The sequence below is a fragment of the Colobus angolensis genome, unplaced genomic scaffold, assembly GCF_000951035.1.
Source record: "Colobus angolensis palliatus isolate OR3802 unplaced genomic scaffold, Cang.pa_1.0 Scaffold138, whole genome shotgun sequence".
In the NCBI taxonomy this organism is placed as follows: domain Eukaryota; kingdom Metazoa; phylum Chordata; class Mammalia; order Primates; family Cercopithecidae; genus Colobus; species Colobus angolensis.
In genome coordinates, this window is record NW_012114466.1 from 4,189,903 (window position 1) to 4,210,591 (window position 20,689).

At 50.9% G+C, this 20,689-nt stretch overlaps 1 protein-coding gene across 4 annotated transcripts in view; it reads left to right on the forward strand.

Annotated features, from left to right (window-relative positions):
• The window catches only part of EFCAB6 (EF-hand calcium binding domain 6), a 328,394-nt gene extending 312,035 nt beyond the window's left edge, over positions 1-16,359 (forward strand). For 3 of the 4 annotated variants that reach the window (XM_011934784.1, XM_011934783.1, XM_011934786.1), the window contains 5 exons: positions 4,250-4,480; positions 6,960-7,128; positions 10,215-10,399; positions 14,151-14,300; positions 16,140-16,341. In XM_011934784.1, coding sequence (XP_011790174.1) covers positions 4,250-4,480; positions 6,960-7,128; positions 10,215-10,399; positions 14,151-14,300; positions 16,140-16,262 — 858 coding nt within the window. In that variant the 3' untranslated portion in view covers positions 16,263-16,341. Of the gene's footprint in view, positions 1-4,249; positions 4,481-6,959; positions 7,129-10,214; positions 10,400-14,150; positions 14,301-16,139 lie in introns of all 4 variants that reach the window. The other variant, XM_011934785.1, reaches the window with a different exon arrangement.
• The last annotated feature ends 4,330 nt before the right edge of the window (positions 16,360-20,689 follow it).

A 20,689-nucleotide genomic window follows, 5' to 3' on the forward strand; every position in this document is an offset into this window, starting at 1 on the left:
GGCCAGGATGGTCTCGATCTCCTGACCTCATGATCTGCCCGCCTCAGCCTCCCAAAGTGCTGAGATTACAGGCGTGAGCCACTGCACCCAACCCTGAATATCTTTTATCTGTGTCTGTTGTATCTGCTACAGAGAAAAGTGGGCACAGGAGCTTTTAGCTGCCCAGCCTCTGTAGTTCAAGAAGGCAGACCACATCCAGAGACACGAGGAGCGGTGGCCTGGCTAGGAGCCGAGAACTCCTCCTGTAGCTACGGGGCAGGAGCATAGGTGCAGTCAATTTGATGTAATGTGTGTTTTCTCTGTGAAATATGGGGTAAGATTATCAGCTGAGAGTGAGGGGACCATAGTGGATATTTAAGAAGAAGAAATGGTGTGGAGGGGTTGCCACAGAGAGCAGCAAGGGACATTTACTGGGGAAGGGTTGTGGGCGTGTCTGGCAGTTACAGCAGGAGCTTCCCCAGTAAGCTCCGGGGAGGCTGGGGAGGGAGGAGTGAGACTGAGGAAGCAGCTGTGTGGGGTCCAAGCTTTGTTCAGGAGGAAGGTAAGGGCTGGGCAGGATGAAGGATAGGGTAAAACAAAGTGGTGGGTGGACGCAGAGCTGGTCTCAAGGAGGAGGGTGAAGACACGGAGGTGAAGGTTGGAGAGAGAAATGTCTAGAACTAGGAGAGGCCAGAAGAGAGGCCTGTGGGCTTGGTGCTGGATGGGGGCTGCCAGAGGGTCTTCTCAGCATTCCTGCACCACCCTCAGCTCACATAGGTGCCTGGGAGGGGTCCCTTTCCCCCTCTTGCTGCCTTTGCTGGTGCTGGGCTCCTGACGGGGTGGGGGCATCCTGGACCTTGGGTGAAGCTTTCTCACTGCTCCAGCCCCTTCCAGCCCGCTCTGCCTCATGTCTCTGGCGGCTGTTGGGCTCGTCCCCTCAGACCTCTGCTTTGTAGACCCCGGGCCCAAGGGGTTGCTGCCCATTCTGCAAGGATGTTGATCCTTCCCCTCCCCCAGAGCCTGGGTGGGGTTCCCAGTGGAGGAAGGAGGGGTTCCTACCCCTGTTCTAGAGGCAGAGAGTTGAGTGTGTTTCCGCAGCAGCTTAAGGCTTCTGCATCCTATGGGGGGTAGAAGTGGCCCCCCACACACACTCTCTCACCTCGGGCTTGCAGGTGGATCCAGAGCACCAGCAGAGGCATGAGAAGGGCGGGAGGCAGAGGCATGAGAAGGGCGGGGGGCAGAGGCAGAGGCGTGAGAAGGGCGGGGAGCAGGTGTGAGTCGCCCTGGTTCTTGGGTCCCCCAGCTGTCCTGGACTGACACGGCAGCCTGCACGTGGCCTTCAGAATTTGTTCCAAGATGAACTGACTTCTCCCCTCCTCGGTGACTGCCACCACTTCCTCCCACACCTTGCCAGGGGTGAGAGCCAGTGGCATGTCTGGCTGTCCTTGGAGACTGGAGCTCTGGAGTTCCGTCCCTCCCTCGGTTCCCTGTGAGCCTGCACTCATGGGCTCGGGGGAAGTACCGCGGCTACAGGTTGCCTGACTTGTCCCTGCTGATGGCAAGTAGCCCTCTCTTGCTGCTTTTCTGCATCATAAGCAGAATCAGAACCCATGGTGGTGTCTTTCTCAGGGTTCAGCTGGTGGCTTAAGGAGACAGGACAATTTAGCAGGCACAGACCTCATCACGCTAATGAAACTCACTTGCTTTTGATGCTTTCATAGTCCAGCAGCGTCTTGCCCACGTTTCATGTCAAGCTCACTGGCTGGCAGTTTTTCAGAATCCAGTCTCCCCAGTGTCTGTCTGGCCTCGTGGTGCCTGTCAGCCCCCATCCTGGCACCCATTAGGCCCACTGGTGTTCTAAGTGCCTCTGTGGAGACTGGAGGCCACGTGCAGGCCAGGGACTATTTCCTCCAGTGATGCCTCCTCCACCCTCCCATTCTGAGGCCCTTCAATTAAAATAGGATGAAAATAGGAAAATAGGATTCCTGTGGTCCCTCATGGCCTCCTCTGCACCACAGAATTTATTTATTTATTTATTTTTTGAGATGGAGTCTCACTCTGTTGCCCAGGCTGGAGTACAATGGTGTGATCTTGGCTCACTGCAGCGTCTGCCTCCCAGGTTCAAGCGCTTCTCCTGTGTCAGCCTCCTGAGTAGCTGGACTTACAGATTCCCACCACCACGCCCAGCTAATTTTTGTATTTTCAGTAGAGATGGGGTTTCACCCTGTTGGCCAGGCTGGTCTCAAATGCCTGACCTCAGGTGATCCTCCTGCCTCGGCCTCCCAAAGTGGTGGGATTACAGGCGTGAGCCACTGCACCCAGCCTGCACCACAGAATTGAATTAGGGAGTTGGCCAGCCCCAGCCACCCTGTTAGAAGAGGAGGTCCTTAGGTGGGAGCCCTGGGATTGTCTCCCGCCAAGCTTCGTGTTCACGGCATTTGTCAGCACACACACCGACCTCCCTTGGTGTTTATCCTTCACAGCATGATCTTCCGCCTCCTCAGCTCTGAGTCCAGCTCAAACAGGAGGGCACAAGGCTGCCGGGTCCTCCCCTGCGAGGCTTGTCCTCTTCTGCTCCGAGAGAGGGCCTCAGGAGAAGGGGTCAGAACAGGGTTCCACCCCTTCCATCGCTCTCACCTTGAAGCATCCTTCCCCTGGGTCTGACCAGTCTGACCATGTGAGTCTCTTAGGAACTTCAGCCAGTGAGCAAACATGTATCTTGTGTTGAGCACCTGCTGTATGCCCCTTTGCCAGATGTTTGACACTTAAAGTTGATTCTCAGAGGAGCCTGCAGGGAGCTTCCAGGCCGGGAGTGGTAGGGGAGAGACTACCTGCAGAGGCGCTTTTGGCACCATGAGGGAAGGTGTCAGGGGAGCTGCCTGCCCAGTGGTTTTGGCCAATGGTCCTGGAGGACATAGAGGTGGCGGAGCTGATTCCTGTCTGGCGGGTTACTGCACTTGGCGCTGGTGAGATCTGAGATGCCGAAGTCACGTCCTCAAGGTCCCCTCACTTCTCCACTGAATGGTTTTTCCTCGTTGGTCAGAATGCAATCAACATGAATCTACATGTGTAGTAAAATGACGTCAGACTGCACCTGCACTGCGCCCACGCCCACCTCCTGGTTCTGCTGTTTTCACTTAAGACAGAGCCTTGGGAGCAACTGCAGGAAGGGTGCAGGGACCTCACTGTACTGTCCTTGTCACCTCCTGCAAGTCTCTAGTTATTTCTAAATAAAGAGGAAAAAGATAAATTGAGAACCTTGTCCGAAACTAAACCTTTCTGACTTTGCACCCCTCCAACCCCAACTTCCGTACCCCTCCCTGCTTCTTCTGAGGATTCAAATCAAGCCCAAGACAGTCACTCTGATTTGCTTTGGAAAACCCCAGTGGAGACCCAGAAGCAACTCTGTTTCTGGCAGAGCCCGGGCTTCCAGGGGAGAGCGCAGGATGGGAAGGAAGGAACCAGGGTTTGAGCCTCCCCTCACCTCTCTGGAGGCTGCCTCTCCGTCAGCTGTGCTGGAGGCTGGGGCTCCGTCGGGCTTTCGGGGCTGTACAAAAATCAAGTAGGAAGGAGTTGCCCTTCTTCTCGGCTCCCTGAAAGCCCTCCAGTCACCAAAAATGGCCCGTTTAGGATGCATTGAGTCATTTTGTTCTATCTGCATGGTGTGTGGTTTTGATACAGTCTGTGGCATCAGACAGCAAAAATACAAAGCCATAAACCGCTCCCTGGTTTTCCAAATGCCTTCCTTTTCATCTTGTGTGAAGACATTTTTTGCCCTTAGGGTGAAATAAATCGTGGATGTAAATGCAGGGGCTGAGGGCTGCGTCACCTGGTGAGCTGTTTGCAGAACTCAGGTGTACCTGGAAGGGTGAGAAATGAGTCTGACTGGGCTTCCCTGGGACGAAGGTGGGTGGGGGCTCTGATTTGCATTTTCTCCCAAATGTTCGAATACACTGCAGCTCAGGCACTGTGACTAATCACAAGATTTAATGGCCTTAAAGTGCTCACTGAGGGCCCAATTCAATTAAAAAATGTCCTGCAGAAGCCATGAATAATCCTCTTGTCTTTGCTTTTCCAGAGTCTTCCTGAGGCCTCCGCCAAGCGAAGGCCAAATGGGCATTTTATTTTTTAAATTTTCTTCTTCACCTCTTCACCAATCACGTGAGCGCTCACCTCCTGCAAGGCCGGCCCGTCCCACTTCTCTCTGGCACAGGTGCGACGCTGCCTGTTTGCACTGATACCTGAGAAATGACTTCTGCTCCTTCTCCAGTTTGACAGACTCTGGAACGAGATGCCAGTCAATGCCAAGGGGAGGCTGAAATACCCGGACTTCCTGAGCAGGTTCAGTTCCGAGAGAGCAGCCACACCAACGGCCACTGGTGACTCAGCCGCGGCCCAGAGAGGGAGCAGTGTCCCCGACGTCTCGGAAGGCATCAGATCTGCCCTCTCATTGCCCAATCAGGAGCTGAGACCAGGGTCAAAGTCGCAGAGTCACCCCTGTGTGAGTTCTCCTTCCTGCCAGGTGTCCCAGGCCGCCTCATGCCACATCCATAAATCCCACTGGGACAGGGACTTTGGGGGCCCTGGTGTGGCCTGGGGTTGAGTGGCTGAGAAGATGGGTGAGTCTGGGGTGGGGGCACAGGCAAGGAGCCCACTGGGATGTGGGGATAGGAACGGTGGAGGAGTGGGATGGAAAGGAGGCAAGAGTGGGTGCAAGGTGGGAAAGGGAGCGAGAAGCAGGGCAGGAGGCACCTGGCGGCAGTGCAGTGGTGCTGCCGGCACCTCTGTGCAGAAGGCAAGGCCCTGTGGTCATCTGCGGGCCGCCGTCCCTTGAGGCAAGTTATCCCATTTTCCAGTTGAACAAAGTGAGTCTCTAAGAGTCATTCTCATGTGATCTTGGTCCCTCAGACGTGGAGCAACCTGATTTTAAGGCCAGGCCTGTCAAATTACACTGCCTGGAGCCCTGGCTGAGCCACCCCAGGCCTGGGATGGAGGAAGGTGCCTAGGCTCGCCAAGGCTCTTTTCTTGTCTGCAGGAAGGGATGTCAGCGTCTCAGGACAGGGTGGTTGAGAGAATGCCACACCATGCACATAAAGCCACCATCCTTGTCCGTGACCTTGACCTTGGCTAGTCCATTCTCATTAACTCCATGCAAGTTTGTTGCACACCTCCTGTGTGCTGGGTGTTTTCTGTAGCTGAGAATGAACTAAGCTTCCTGCTCTTGTGGAGTTTGTGTTCTTTTAGGGGATAATAGGCAAGAAAAGCAGTATGCATAAGTATTTATTACATTAAAAGGCGGTAAGTAGAGCAGAAGGAAGGGGGTCAGGAGCACCCCAAAGATGCCTGTGTCCTAATCCTTGGAAGTTGTGACTTTGTTGTCTTACATGGCCGGGAAAGTTAAGGTTGCAAACAGAACTGAAGTTGTTAATCAGCTGGCTTTGGGGAGATTATCCTGGAGTATGCAGGTGGGCTCAGGGTAATTACATGGTTTTAACTGGGAATCCAGAGGCAGAAGGCTCAGGGTTAGGGAGATGCAATCTGAGAAAGATTCCACTTAACGCTGCTGGCTTTGGAGAGAGAGGAAGGGGCCACAAGCCAAGGAGTGTGGGAATCCTCTGGACACCTTGATTTTAGCTTGGTGAGACCCAATTCAGACTTCTGACCTCCAGAACTGTAAAGATAATAAGTTAGTGTTGTTTTAAGCCACTAAATTCATGGAAATCTGTTACAACAGCAGAAGGAGGCTAGAGGCCTGGAGGCTATGATGAGGACTTTGGCATTCACTTGAGGGGTATGGAGCCTTTGCTTGTTTTTAAGCAGCAAAGTGACATAATCTGAGGGACTCTTTAAAGAACACTCTGGGGCTGGGCGCAGTGGCTCACATCTGTAATCCCAGCACTTTGGGAAGCCGAGGCGAGTGGATCATGAGGTCAAGAGATCAATACCATCCTGACCAACATGGTGAAACCCCATCTCTACTAAAAATACGTAAATTAGTCGGACATGGTGGTGGGCGTCTGTAGTCCCAGCTACTCGGGAGGCTGAGGCAGGAGAATGTTGTGAACTCAGGAGGCGGAGGGTGCAGTGAGCCGAGATCGCACCACTGCACTGCAGCCTGGGTGACAGAGCGAGACTCCGTCTCAAACAAAACAACAACAACAACAACAACACTCTGGATGCTGGGTGTGTGGGTCGGTGAGGAGGTCTAACAGAGGCGATTGTGGCTTGGGATGGGGTGCTGGTGAGACTCTGGATGTATCTTCAAGGTAGAGCCAACAGGATTTCCTGAGGGATCAGATGTGGGATGGAGAGGGTGAGGGAGAGTCAAGGAAGACTTCTAAGGGTTCAGGCTGAGCAACTGGAATAAGGACCTAACTATCAACTGAGATTCGGGAGGCTTGGGGATTTGGGAGAAAAACCAGGAATCCAATTGAATTGCATAAGTTACTAATTTAGATAACCGCTTGTCAAGGGGGCCTTCAGGAGAAAAACCTGGGCTAGGTTAGATCCACTCCCTTGTTTTTAAATAGAAAATACAATAAAGCAAAGAACAGCCTCGTACTCGGTCCACATAATGTCAAAATAACAGATATTCTGTGAATGTTTACGGATTGGATATCTCGTGCCCACGACAAGTAAATCCCTTTCTTGGATAAGACTCTTCCGCTAGTGAAAAATATGCCATTGTCACTTCTCACACACATACACACACACCAGGAATATGTTTACATCATATCTGTGTAGATTTGAACCTTAGCTATATGGTTATTTCCAAAATTATTTTGCTTATTATGCCTTGGCACAAGTACATATAACCCACCAATGGAAATAAAAGCTACGTTGTAAAATCATCATTTATATTTCTGGGCTAATTCTGCCTCTAAAATTGTGAACCTCAAAACCGGAGGTAGTGAGGTATTTTTGATGACTTCCGTTTTAAATCTTAAGTGAAAAGAGCCTTTTCTTTTCTTCCCTGCTAGACTCCAGTGAGCACCACTGCGATCCCGGGCACTCCGCCCTTGCAGAACTGTGATCCCATAGAGAGCAGGCTCCGGAAGAGAATCCAGGGCTGCTGGCGCCAGCTCCTGAAAGAATGCAAGGAGAAGGATGCGGCCAGACAGGGGGACATCAGCGTCTCCGAGTTCCTGGGTTCGTTTTGATTCTATCCCCTTGGTGATATGTCGTCAGCCCCTGTGGCAAGAGGCTGTTCCCACTGGGCACAAAGCCACACCCGGGTGGAGGCCAGGGAGCAGCAGAACAGGAAACCGGTGGGAACTTCTGGGTGGGCTGTGCAGTTTACTAAACAGAGGTGCCCAGGGAGGAGGATCCCAACCACCCGGCCCTCCCAGCAGGGGGCCCATCTGCACGTTAAAGTCAGCGCTGCACGGACTCTGAGCTTTGGAAATCACAGTGGTTGCCGCCCTGGGCAGAGTGTGAATGTTCACAGACTCTGACTGCAGAAGGAAATGGAAAAGGTGGAGGAGGGCGGGATGAAGGGGACACTCTTGGGGCTCCATTCCCATCAACATCCACTCTTTGATGTTGTTTTGTTTTCCAGCATGTATCCTTTCATAAACTTAGAAAATTAAACCAGTGGGATTTATACTTCCAGTAAATGTTGCATCTTAGTTTTTTTGTTTTTTGTTGTTTTGTTGTTTTGGGTTTTTTTTTTAATTTGTTTGTTTGTTTGTTTTAGAAACAGGGTCTCACTGTCACACAGGCTGGAGTACAGTGGTATGATCTCAGCTCACTGCAACCTCCTTCTTCTGGGTTCAAGTGATTCTCCCACTTCAGCCTCCCAAGTAGCTGGGATTACAGGCATGCATCACCATGCCTGACTGTCTTTGTATTTTTCAGTAGAGACAGGGTTCACCATGTTGGCCAGGCTGGTCTCAAACTCCTGACCTCAAGTGATCTGCCCACTTCAGCCTCCCAAAGTGCTAGGATCAGGTGTGACCCAACGCACCTGGCCCAGTTACATCTTGTTTATGCAACGTTTACATTATGGGAAAATACATCTGACTGTGTCACTCCTTGGCTTTTTAGCTCCCCCCCATACATGACTAATATACAGACTCCTTTTAAAGGAAAATGTTTTCTTTGAGAGCTTCCAATATTAATATAAATTAAATTTATCATAATCATGGCTTTAAAATGCACAAATGAAACCAAGTGTAAACTCTTTAAGTCAGAGCCGATTTAAAAAACACTTGGAAATTAAGTATAAAAAATCTGAAATCAGTAGTATTCAAATGTTGTTCCACTGATTTCATGTAACATGTTTTGCTGAAGCCAAAACACGCATGTTGCTTGTCATATGCATTGGAGTTCCCCCCTTTTTTTAGTTAATTCTTTGATTTTGAGAGTGATAAGCCTTCACTGTGTCACTGTCCTTATTGCTTTTTTTTTTTTTGAGACGGAGTCTCGCTCTGTCACCCAGGCTGGAGTGCTGTGGCCGGATCTCAGCTCACTGCAAGCTCCGCCTTCCGGGTTTACGCCATTCTCCTGCCTCAGCCTCCTAAGTAGCTGGGACCACAGGCGCCCGCCACCTCGCCCGGCTAGTTTTTTTTTTGTAGTTTTTTTTTTTTTTTTTTTTGAGGCGGAGTCTCGCTCTGTCGCCCGGACTGGAGTGCAGTGGCCGGATCTCAGCTCATTGCAAGCTCTGCCTTCCGGGTTTACGCCATTCTCCTGCCTCAGCCTCCCGGGTAGCTGGGACTACAGGCGCCACCACCTCGCCGGGCTAGTTTTTGTATTTTTAATAGAGACGGGGTTTCACCGTGTTAACCAGGATGGTGTCGATCTCCTGACCTCGTGATCCACCCGTCTCGGCCTCCCAAAGTGCTGGGATTACAGGCTTGAGCCACCGCGCCCGGCCATGTAGTTTTTAGTAGAGACGGGGTTTCACCGTGTTAGCCAGGATGGTCTCGATCTCCTGACCTCATGATCCGCCCGTCTTGGCCTCCCAAAGTGCTGGGATTACAGGCTTGAGCCACCGCACCTGGCCTGGTTTTTTTCTTTTTAACCGTGAACTCATTTAAGCCTCCACTCAGTTATTATGATACGCTTGTCAGACGTTAGTCACACATCCAAAATTCAATACTGTCAAAAAAAGCCGACTGCTTTCCAGAGGTCATTCTGTATGTTCTCCTCACTGCTGATGGCCTTCTGCAAGTCGGAGCATCAGAGGCATGTATGGGCCAGTTCCTTGGGGTTCCATGGGCCCCCGCTGTGTCCCGGAGGGCACTATGACCTGCTGCCACTTCCCTCTGTGCAAGGGCAAAGAAACCTCTGCTTCTAGAATGTGCAGGCAGGTGTCATTTGCCTGGAGTCGGCGGGCCTTCCTCATTTGCCTCAACAACTCACACGGCATTCCATTCCCTGACACTCTGTTCTTTCAGGATGTCAAAGCAAAGTCTAGTCTATGAAACTTAAACTCAAATCTTATCTTACATAAGCCTCCTTCAATTATGAGTTGTCACTCCCAGAGAAGTGTTGTCTTTACAACTGGCAGGAGAATGTGGCACAAGGATGAGTGCCAAGCATGGGGTGTGAGCCTTGCTGTTCAGAGGTTCCGGTGGGCCAGCCTCTCGGCAACCCGCAACACTCCCCATGGAGCATCCACAGGCACCTGGTCAGAAAGCCGGACTCAGCCCCTGAGGCTGCACAGCTGTCATCTCCTAAAGGTGGCCCCTGTATCCAGAATAAGTTTTATGTATTTTTAGATCATCATTGGAATGGAAACTTAAAGCGGGAATTTGCCTGGCATAACAGACACTAGAGAGCCTGTCTCCGGTGCCATTAGGAAATGGTTGGTCATAGGGCCGAGTCGGAATTCCCTCCCCACAATCCAGCCCTGGCCATGCTCACTAAGAGCTCAGGGAACCTTCTCCTGCTCCTCGCACACCTGGCTCTGCCCTGAGTTGGCGGAGAACGGCCCCTCACCTCCCTCTCTGCGCTTTGGTCGTAGCTCCCGTAGTCTCTGTCCATAAGCTATGACCATGCAAACACAGGACAGTGTGGGCCAGTGGGACTCAGGGACCCCTCCCTGCAGCACTTAGTTTGTCGCATGTCTGTCTCCACGTATGTCCAGCCACCAACCGGGAGTTCTTTGATGTGAGGACCAAGCTAGGACCTGAAGCAGAGAAGGTGCCTCAGCAAGTGTTGAATGAATGAGTGAAGAATGAATGAATGAATGAATGAATCGCCACCAGTTAAACTGCCATTTTTGTCTGTAGCTCTTGTGGAGAAATTCAACCTGGACATAAACAAAGAGGAGTGTCAGCAGCTCATTATAAAATACGACTTAAAGAACAATGGGAGATTTGCATACTGCGACTTCATTCAGAGCTGTGTCCTCCTGCTAAAAGCAAAGGAAAGCTCGCTGATGCAGAGGATGAAGATCCAGAATGCACACAAAATGGTATGTCGCCCACCCGCGGGAAATGTGGGGCCAGGAGGAAAGGGGTGCTTTCATTTTTATTTTTTTATTTTTATTTTTTTCAAGATAGGGTCTTACTCTATTGCCCAGGCTGGAGAACAGTGGTTCACGGTTCACTGCAGCCTCGAACTCCCAGCTTAGGTGGTCCTCCTGCTTCAGCATCTCAACTAACTAGGACCACAGGCACAAGCCACCACAATCAGCTAATTTTTGTATTTTTGTGGGGATGGGATGTGTGAGTCCATTTTCACACTGCTGTAAAGATACTGCCTGAGACTGGGTAATTTATAAAAGAAAGAGGTTGAATTGACTCACAGGTCCACATGGCTGGGGAGGCCTCAGGAAACTTACAACCATGGCAGAAGGTGAAGGGGAGGGAACCATGTCCCACATGGTGTCAGGTGAGAGAGAGAGTGAAGTGGGAACTGCCAAATACTTGTAAAACCATCAGCTCTCATGAGAACTCACTCACTCTCACAAGAACAGCAAGGGGAACCTCCCCCATGATCCAGTCCCACCAGGTCCCTCCCTTGACAACTGGCGATGACAATTTGAGATGAGATTTGGGTGGGGACGCAGAGTTTCGCCATGTTGCCCAGGCTGGTCTCAAACTCCTGGGCTCAAGCAGTCTACCCACCTCGGCTTCCCAAAGTGCTGAGATTACAGGTGTGAGCCACCACACCCAGCCCCATTGTTGGTAATTCGTTGCCCTTGCGGACCACCTAGCTTCACAGAAAAGGTGGACTCAAGAGATTCTAGGAGGCTAGAGCCCAGCCCAGCCCAGCCCTGCTTCCAGCCAGGACTCATCTGTGAAATGTCCCCGCCCCTGCTGTCACCTCCCCATAGACCCGACTCAGATGATCTCTATACGCATGTGATACATGAGCAATACTTAGTCACCCCATTTCCTCCATTACTTAAAGAGGGCCAGGCAGTTGTCAGGTCAGCATGAGACAGCCAGGGTCTCTTGAAGGGGGCCCGAGGCCCAAAGCCTGTGTGCTGGGAGCTCGCACCTGGGAGGCAAGGGCTGTGGTAAAGACAAGGCCTCTACCAGGCTTTGGGGATACTGAAAACAGCTCAGAAATGTACCTTCTTGGAAATAATTTAAGATTTTCTTCCTCTCCTTTTAGAACCCTATAAGGGTCTGGAGAGTCCAGAATGGGAACCAGTAGCCTAGATCCCAGGTTTTCCAACTGTTCAGATGGCAAACACCTGGTTATGGTGGCTCTTCCCAGAGGCATCTGTGTGACCAAGGTCTCATACAGCGCCCTGGAGGCAGTGCCTGGTCAGTTGACCCAAAAGACAAAGTGAGGAATGGGGTGGGTCACAGCACTGGTCAACATTGGAACTAAAAGGGTCTTCGTCCACCAGCCATTTGAGATGGGGCCAGACCCTTTCCTCTGAGTGTGTGTGGTGGATGGAGTCTCTCGTCATCATTTTTGGTGGAAACTACACCCACCATGCCTCCTCTACAGTTTTCTCTTTCTGTTTCTTTGAAGAGGAATGAAAACCTAAAGCCACTTAAAGGGCAGCTGTAGGGTTCACAGTTCTTCTAGATTTTTACCTTTGATTCCCAGCCACTTACAATTTCACAATTGAAACCCACACCCAGTGCAGTCACGGCATCAGCTCCAGCCCTTCCAAAACACGAAGCCAAAACGTGTTTTTAGTACTGAATTAACGTTGAATTGAGTTACGTTGAATTAAATAACAAGTACAAGTACATCTGGTGCTGTTGATTTGAGGAACAAACACAGCTGATTCCGACCACCTTATGACCCAGCTGGAGGGACCAGAAGTGTGGGGCTGACAGCCCTGGCCCTGCCCCCACCTGGCCCCACTCCCCACCTGCCCCGCTCCCACTCACCCCACCCAAGGGCCACGCCTGCCTGGGCCACAGTGGTGAGACTCTAGGGAATGGAGAGTGGGTTAATCCAGCCAAAGTGAAGTAGAGGCCATGCAGAACGTTTCTTCGTAGCTAGACTTGCAATTTTGTGCAAAATCAGGTTCCGTCTTAGCCTAGCTTCTAGTTTAGACAAACAGGAGCTAGTATCAAAAGGTAAGACCCAGTTTACAAAAAAAAAAAGAAGATGACTTAAGACAGTTCTGCCAGCCCAATTCTTCTGTGCACAGAGAAAAGACTGTCCCCATTCCATCCTCACGGGAGTCAAGAATATGGAGAATATGGAGACGCATGGCCTCTAAGGCCTCCATCAATTCCAGCCTTCCTCCACCTCTCTGGGCCTCAGTTTCTCCTTCTGGAGATGTGTGGGGCTCTAAGGGCTCGCTAGGAGGCGCATGGGCTTCTGCGGAAGAGCACACCAGCGCCCCCTTCTGAGCCCTCCCCAGTGAAAGGGGCCACCCAGCGCCCGGCTTTCAGCTGCACTGTCCGTCCTCAGCAACCCTGCAAGGCTGGGGTCCGAGTGGGGTCGTTTTAGGTGCTGCGGGTCAGCCCACAGAGACTGCAGCACTCTCCCCCGACCCCTCCCAAGACACCACTCTGTGGTTCAGAAGAGTTCTCCCACCCCGCCCCCTCCTCAAATCCCTGCACCAGGCTGGCATGGATTGAGAAGTGTGGATTGAGATGGAACGCTTTGCAGGAGAAAGTAGGCCCTGACATGGTCCTGGTCACAGCCCTCGTCCCCTCTGGCAGCTGCCAAGACGGCCACCATGTAAGTGTGGAGGTCAGGTCAAATGTCTCCCTGCAGAGAAGTTAAAAAGCTGACTTCATTTTCTGGTGATTTGGGAGCTTTCTGCACCCCATTAGGCAGCCGAAAGATGTCCTCAGGGGAAGGCAGCTTGAGCGCTGCCCCTCCCTACAAGGTGGGTCAAAAGGGGGGGTTCTGGCCAGCCTGGTGGTCCTGCTCTGTGATCACTGTGATGAAAACTAGGTGTAGGAGGTCATGTGAGTCCCATACCCTCTCTTCCCCGCCTGTGGATCAGGGCACATTGGCAGCTCATGAAACTGTGGGTACCTGGCAAGCTCACATCACAGGTGCCAAATGATGTAAAAAAATGAAAGCAGCTTAACCCCGTGCTCATCCATCTTACGTAGTGTTGTGTTAAAATTCAACTTTCCCAAGATGTGTTGCGCATTGTTGCCTACCGTTCACCTCTGTGATATTCAAACACATGGGGGCTAAATCATGTTCAAATATCTTGTTTTCAATCTAATAGCACCTAAATGAAGTAATCACAGTGTAGTGTTCTAATTACTAGATATAATTACAACCTTGTGAATTTTTTTTAACACTGTTCATTATAATAACCTACTAGAAAACCCAGACTGAAATCTCTTTTTTTCCTCAAACTATTTTCAAATTGGCCCGTATCTGCCCAGCCATCTCCTTGCTTTCTCTGAGAGGTGGTGTGGCCTGAAGCGTGTTGGGGTCAAAGCCCAAGTCACTTTACCTCCCAAGTCTCCATTTCTCAGTCTGTAAAGTGGGGATAGAGACCTGCCTTCTTTCCGGGTTGCCGCTGGGGAGGTGTAAATGAGATGGCTGATTTAATACATGTTTTTAAACAGCCCATACATCGACGCGTAATGGTCAGGGGGCTGGTGCGCATCTTTGTTACGAGTTCTGCCGGCAGGTTCCCTCCTAGATTGGGAGCCAGTGGAGCAGGTGGGGAGGTGAAGACAGAACGGGGCTGGGTGAGGCAGAGGCGAGGAGGAACCCACCCCGACCCTCCCATTCGAAAGTTCCCTTCTCACCCCTTCTTGTCTGGTGTTTAGAAAGACGCCGGCGCTGAGACGTCATCTTTTTACTCTGCTCTGCTGCGTATTCAGCCCAAGATTGTGCACTGCTGGAGGCCGATGCGTCGCGCGTTCAAAAGCTATGATGAGGCTGGAACGGGGCTGCTAAGCGTGGCAGATTTCAGGACGGTGAGCACAGCTCTACGCTCAGTGCCTCTGCAGGGAGCAGCTGCCAAATGCCAGTGGCCAGAAACTTCTAATGGGGAACCCTCCACCCCTGTCGAAGGCCTGGTGTGACCTGGCTGTTTCAGATCTCACTTCCCTGGGACTCCCAAGTTATCCAGGCCTGAGTCCACTTGCCTCTCACCTTCAGACCTCGGGTTCTCCTTCCCAAAGGTTTCTGGAGCCCTGCATGGATGCCCCATACCTCCACGGCCAGCTCCTCAGGGTCAGTGCCTGAGCCCAGGTTCCTTAAGGAACCATCACTGCTGCTGCTACTGCTCCGAGCCCTCACTCCACATCTGGGCTGTCCTGCAGGCTCTGAAGAGCATCTCTGACCTATGTTGGACCTCCCAAGGGGCCTGCAAAGTGAGCCCCACCCCTGCAGGGCACAGTGGGGCTCCACCATTGGGCATCTGTCCCGATGTCCCTGGGTGCCCTCCATGTCCCACCCCCCTAGCCTAACAAACGCCCTGCAGGGGTTTTCCAGTCCACATTCATGTTGCTCTTTCCTTCGGGGTTAAGCATAAATCTCAGTCAGGGATTCTCTCTATCCCCCATGCAAAGAAAGGAAGGAAGTAGGGCAGGTTCTGTTATTCCCTTCCGGCAACTTCCCAGGAATTTGGGCGTGGTGCTGGGAAGGGGGCAAAAGAAACCTTGCCCTCCACAGAGTCGCAGATCAGATGGTGTAATTGAGGGGCTGTCTCAGACACCAGACTCAGCTTCTTTTTCTGCCTTCATCCAGTGGGGCCCAACAGCCAGGCCCGCTGACCTCAGCCCCATGGGACCTCTGGGCCATTTAGCCCATTTTCCAGTCTCCTCCTGGAAACAAGTTATAACGCAAATATGGATAGGAAATGTATGACCTCATCTTTATATATTATGAGGGTCTGTCAGGATTTGTTTCAGCTTCACATAACGGGACAAAAGATAGCAGCTTAAGGTGAAAGTTTATTTCACTCCCACATAAAAGAAGTCGAGGTAGGAAAGTCAGAACTGGTGTGGTGGCTGGACAATCATCAGGGACCACATTTTTGCTCTGCTGTTCTCAACTCCTGGCTTCCTTCCTCTAGGCCACCTCATGGTCCAAGGTGGCTGCAGGAGCCCCGGCATCACAGCCATATTCCAGGCAGCCTGCAGAAAAACAGGAGAGAAAAAGGGCATGCCCCTCTCCTTTAAAGGAGGCTTCCTGGGTGTTCTACATAACATTCTTACTTAGCTTCTCAGGCCAGAACATACCTAGATGCAAGAGAGGCTGAGACATGTTCCTGGTTAGCTAGACACACAGGACCCTGGGAGAAAGTCAGGCTCTGTAGCTGAAGAGGAAGAAGCAGTCAGTATTGGGTTTACCACCAGCAGGCTCTGCTCCAGGCTGTGTTACGGTCTCATCACAGCAACTCTCTGCGCTCAGCACCCACTGACCCTGCCCTTTGCTGCCTGGGTGCACCCTGAGGCCCCGCCCCAAGTTAGAGCTGCATGGCCGGGTCTCTCTTGAGCCCCCACCTCTCTGACCATCAACCTTGTCTAAACATGTTGAACAGCCTTCATCCCCTCAGGGAGGCAAAGGTTTAATCACCTCCCATCTCCTCCCGTTTCACTCCCAGATGCACACGGGGCTGCCCTTGGGGGCTGCTTCCTGTTTGGGCAGAGGTTGAGAGGGCATAGAGAGAGAGTGCACAGATGGGAGGGTGACATCGGAAGTGGGGTTGGCGACCAGGTGGACGTGTCCCCCAGCCCCTTCCTGGCAACCTGCCTCCTTAACCTAGGGCCCCAAACAAGCCTCAGAGGCCCCTTTCCTCTGTCTTCCAGGTCCTGAGACAGTACAGCATCAACCTCTCTGAGGAAGAGTTCTTCCATATTCTGGAGTATTACGATAAGACACTGTCTTCAAAAATTTCCTACAACGACTTCCTCCGGGCGTTCCTCCAGTAGACACCCCTGCCATGCACCCAGCGGTATGACAGCCACAAGGCCTGTATCAAGACTAATAAAATCCTATAATTTGGGGATTTCATGAATTTTCAAAAAAGCAAAGCCCAAGCCCAGCCCGCCTCTCTCTGGGTCGGGGGTAGGCACGGCTGCCCTGGGTTCTGGCACAGGATACTTGCTCTCCAGGCACCAGGTGCTACCACTATGTCTTGGGCACTCTCACTTATTAGTCTGAACAAATAGTCTTTGCAAGAATGATTCTTGACACTATAAAAGAATTACTAATGCTAACTTTTTTTTTTTTTTTTTTTTTTTACATGGAGTTTGGCTCTTTTGCCCAGGCTGGAGTGAAGTGGTGCTATCGGCTCACTGCAGCCTCTGCCCCCTGGGTTCAAGCAATTCTCCTGCCTCAGCCTCCCGAGTAGCTAATTGTTGAATTTTTAGTAGAGACAGAGTTTCGCCATGTTGGCCAGGCTGGTCTCGAACTCCTGACCTCAGTTGACCTGCCCACCTCGGCTTCCCAAAGTGCTGGGATTGCAGGCGTGAGCCACCGTGCCCGGCCAATGCTAACATTCTTAAAAGCTTGGACTTTCCAGAGGTTTTGTTTTGTTCATGGCCCCTGCCGGGTGCCTCCCTCAGTCCAGGGCAGTTGGGGCCCTGCACCCCGTTACCCGAGGGCTGCTGCCTCCTTTGACCCCCAGCTTCCTGGGTCCTGGGTCAGAGGACATCTGAGCCCCCTGCTGTGGTCAGGGTGGCCGGGTCTCTGCTCCTAGGGGCACAGGCACAGACCACCCCATCCCTGTCCTGCTCAGGGACGCTGGCCAGCCTGACTACATGAAGAACAACTCACGCCTGAGTGAGACCCCCTGGAGCTTTGGGCCTCCCTCCACTTTCCTGAGCCCAAGCCTAGTGGCCGCTGGCCGTAACCACCACCAGGGACAGTTCTGAGAGGGCCCTTCCTTGGAACTGACAGATTTGACAAGAGAAGTTTGAAAATAGTCGCTCTGCTTTCACGGACTGTGACGCAGCTGAGAGACACAGGCAGTGTTTGCCGCTTTCTGGAAGGTTCTCCAAGGAACTGGGGAGCAGCAGGCAGGAGAGGGGTGCAGTGGGGAGCACTTCCTCTCCGCCCGGGCCCCAGGCCTTGCCCACCAAAGTCCCCTTCTCTGCCCCTGCACAGGGTCCAAATGAGGCCTCACCCTGAGGTGGGCAGAGCTCTCCCTGCGTGGCAGAGCTGCGCATTGGATGGGCGTGATTGGGAGGAGAGGCACCCGCCCAGCCCATGCAGGCCTTCTATGTTTCCTGGGGTCACCTTTGTTTCCATCTGTCCTTAGTTCCCTCCTCATTTCAGCCTGAACTGCTGCAGGAGGAACGGGGTGCTCAGGCAGCCCCAAGTTCAGGGAAAGGGAAGGGGACCCTGAGTAGGCGTATCAACAGGGCCATGCAGTGCTACGGGGCAGAGATGCCCTGGACCCCAGCTGCTTCTCCATGTGACTTCGTACCAGGCCCCATCCCTTCAGCGTCCTCATCTGTAGAAATGGTGGGACCACATGTGTCACCTTTGCTGTGGGACTTGGGCAGGTGGGCAGCAGATGTTCCCATGAGAGAGGCTTCAGTCCAGAATAAGGAAGGCCTGTGAGGGCCGGGGGCACCAGCCTGAGACTCAGGCCAGAGGCAGGGCAGTGCCAGCATCCAGTGAGTACACGTGTGCGGGACTCAGGCCGGGACAGGGCAGTGCCAGCACCCAGTGAGTACACGTGTGCGGGACTCAGGCTGGGACAGGGCAGTACCAGCATCCGGTGAGCACAGGTGTGCGGGACTCAGGATAAGGAACAGGACAGTGTCAGCGCCCAGTGACTATAGATGTGCAGGACTTGGGCTGAGTGGTGAGGGCAGATGGATGCCCTGCCCATATGCCCTGCCTTAGCATTGGAGGCCCCAACTGGGTGCCCAGGTCCCATCCTGTGTGCTGGACTTCAGCTTCCCCATGCTGGCTCTTACATATCTTCACACTTGGCACCAGCAGATTCTTCCACATACTCCTCAGGAAATGCTGAATATTCCTTCAAAACTCTCAAAGCCACCTCTTCCACGAAGCTTTCCTGACTTCCTGAGGCTAAGTCAGTACAATTAGTCTGAACCTGTTCAGCAGCCTTGTGGGTCCATCATTTTTAAGGGTTGAAGAAGGAGGAGGAGAAAGAGGAAGAATGAGAATAAGGAAGAAAAGAACAAGAAGTGCAACTGACTGCATGTATGTGGACCTCAAAGACTGAAATATTTACCATCTGATCCTCCACAGAGCAAGTTTGCTGGGCCCTGCTGTACAGATGTCTGGCTTTCAACAAAAAATTTTGAGGTATACCAAGGGCAATTATAAAAACACAGTTTGAGAAGACAAAGCAATCATAAGAATCAGACTCAGACGTGACAGATTTTGGAAGCACTAGAAAAATGTTTAAATAACTGTTTTATGTGTTAGAGTTCTAATGGACAAGAAAGACAACACACGACCAGACAATTTCAGCAGAGAGATGAAAACTAAGAACCAGAAAGGCTAGAAATAAAAAAAACACAGTAATAAAGATGAAGATTGCCTTTGACAGGCTTGTCAGTAGATTCTACATAATCAAGGAAAGAATGAGTGAGCTTGAAGATAGGTCAATAGCATGTATCTAAACCTAAATGAAGAGAGAAAAAGGGTGAGGAAAAATTGCAGAATATATAAGAGCTGTGGGACAGTATAAAATGGTCTAATATGGGGCTGGGCTCAGTGGCTCATGCCCGTAATCCCAACACTTTGGGAGGCCTAGGTGGGCAGATCATGAGGTCAGGAGTTCAAGACCAGCCTGACCAACATGGTGAAACCTCGTCTCTACTGAAAATACAAAAATCAGTGGGGCGTAGTGGTGCGTGCCTGTAATCCCAGCTACTCAGGAGACTGAGGCAGGAGAATTGCTTGAACCAGGGAGGCAGAGGTTACAGTGAGCCGAGATCGCACCACTGCACTCCAGCCTGGGTGACAGAGTGATGAGATCTGTGTCAAAAAAAAAAAAAGTCTAACATGCACATAATTCAGGAGGAAAAGAAAGAGAACATGGAGCAGAAGAAATATTTGAATAAATAATGGCAGAGGATTTTCCAAAATTAGTTACAAACACTAAACTAGAGAGAACAGAAGCATATAGAACCTGGGAGGATACACACACACACACACACACACACACACAATGCATGCACCCCTAGGAATATCATATTCAAATTACTGCAAAAAAGAGACAAAGAGGAAATTTTGAAAGCAGTTAGAGAAAAAAGATACGTGACCTACAGAGGATAAGAGTTACAGCATGCTTTTCCTCGAAACCCTGCCAGCCAACAGACAATGGAATAACATTTTCAGAGTGCTGAAAGAAAATCATCAAGCTCAAATTTTGTAACCAGCAACATACTTTTAAAAACTAAAGAGAAACATTGGATTTTCTAGGCACACAAAAACTGAAGGAACTCACTGACAGCATACTTACCATAAAAGAAATTTTAGGCTGGGCACAGTGGCTCACACCTGTAATCCCAGCACTTTGGGAGGCCAAGGTGGGTGGATCACTTGAGGTCAGGAGTTTGAGATGAACCTGGCCAACATGGTGAAATCCCATCTCTACTAAAAATACAAAAATTAGCCAGGCATGATGGCAGGCACCTGTGCTCCCAGCTACTTGGGAGACTGAGGCAGGAGAATTGCTTGAACCCAGGAGGCGGACGTTTCAGTGAACCGAGATCACACCACTGCACTCCAGTCTGGGTGACAAAGCATGACTCTGTCTCAAAAAAAAAAAAAAAATGTAAAGGACATTCTACAGGCAGAAGGAATATGATTGAGTTAGAAATTTGAATCTATCAAAGAAATGAAGAGTATCAGAAGTGATATAATTGAAGGTAAAACAAATTATTTTTATGCCTGAAATCATTTTAAAAGTTAGCCATCTAAAGCAAAATCTGTCACAGTATATTGTGTGTTTACTCCAGATTTAAAAGTACAACAACAAGCACAAGGGATGGGCAGAAGGAATTCAGAGTGTACTGTTAAAAGGTTCTCATACTGCATGTGAAGCAATATGATATAATTGAAGACAGATTGTTTTATAATGTATTTATAAACCATAGAGCAACCACTAAAAATAGACTTTTAAAAATATACTTGCAAAAGGTAAAATTAACAAGTGAATAGAGGAGATAAAGGAACCGTGAAGGTTACATCAGCAGAAATGGCAGAGGAAGTCCCTCCACCAATTCTTTCCTCCAAAACAGCAGCAAGAAAACTGGCAACAATGGTCAGGATCAACTTTTCTGAGAACTCTAGAAATTACCCAAAGGCTTGCAGGAACCAAAGGGGCACTTATTCAAGAAAAGTAGCTGAGCATTGGAAAGACTTGTGG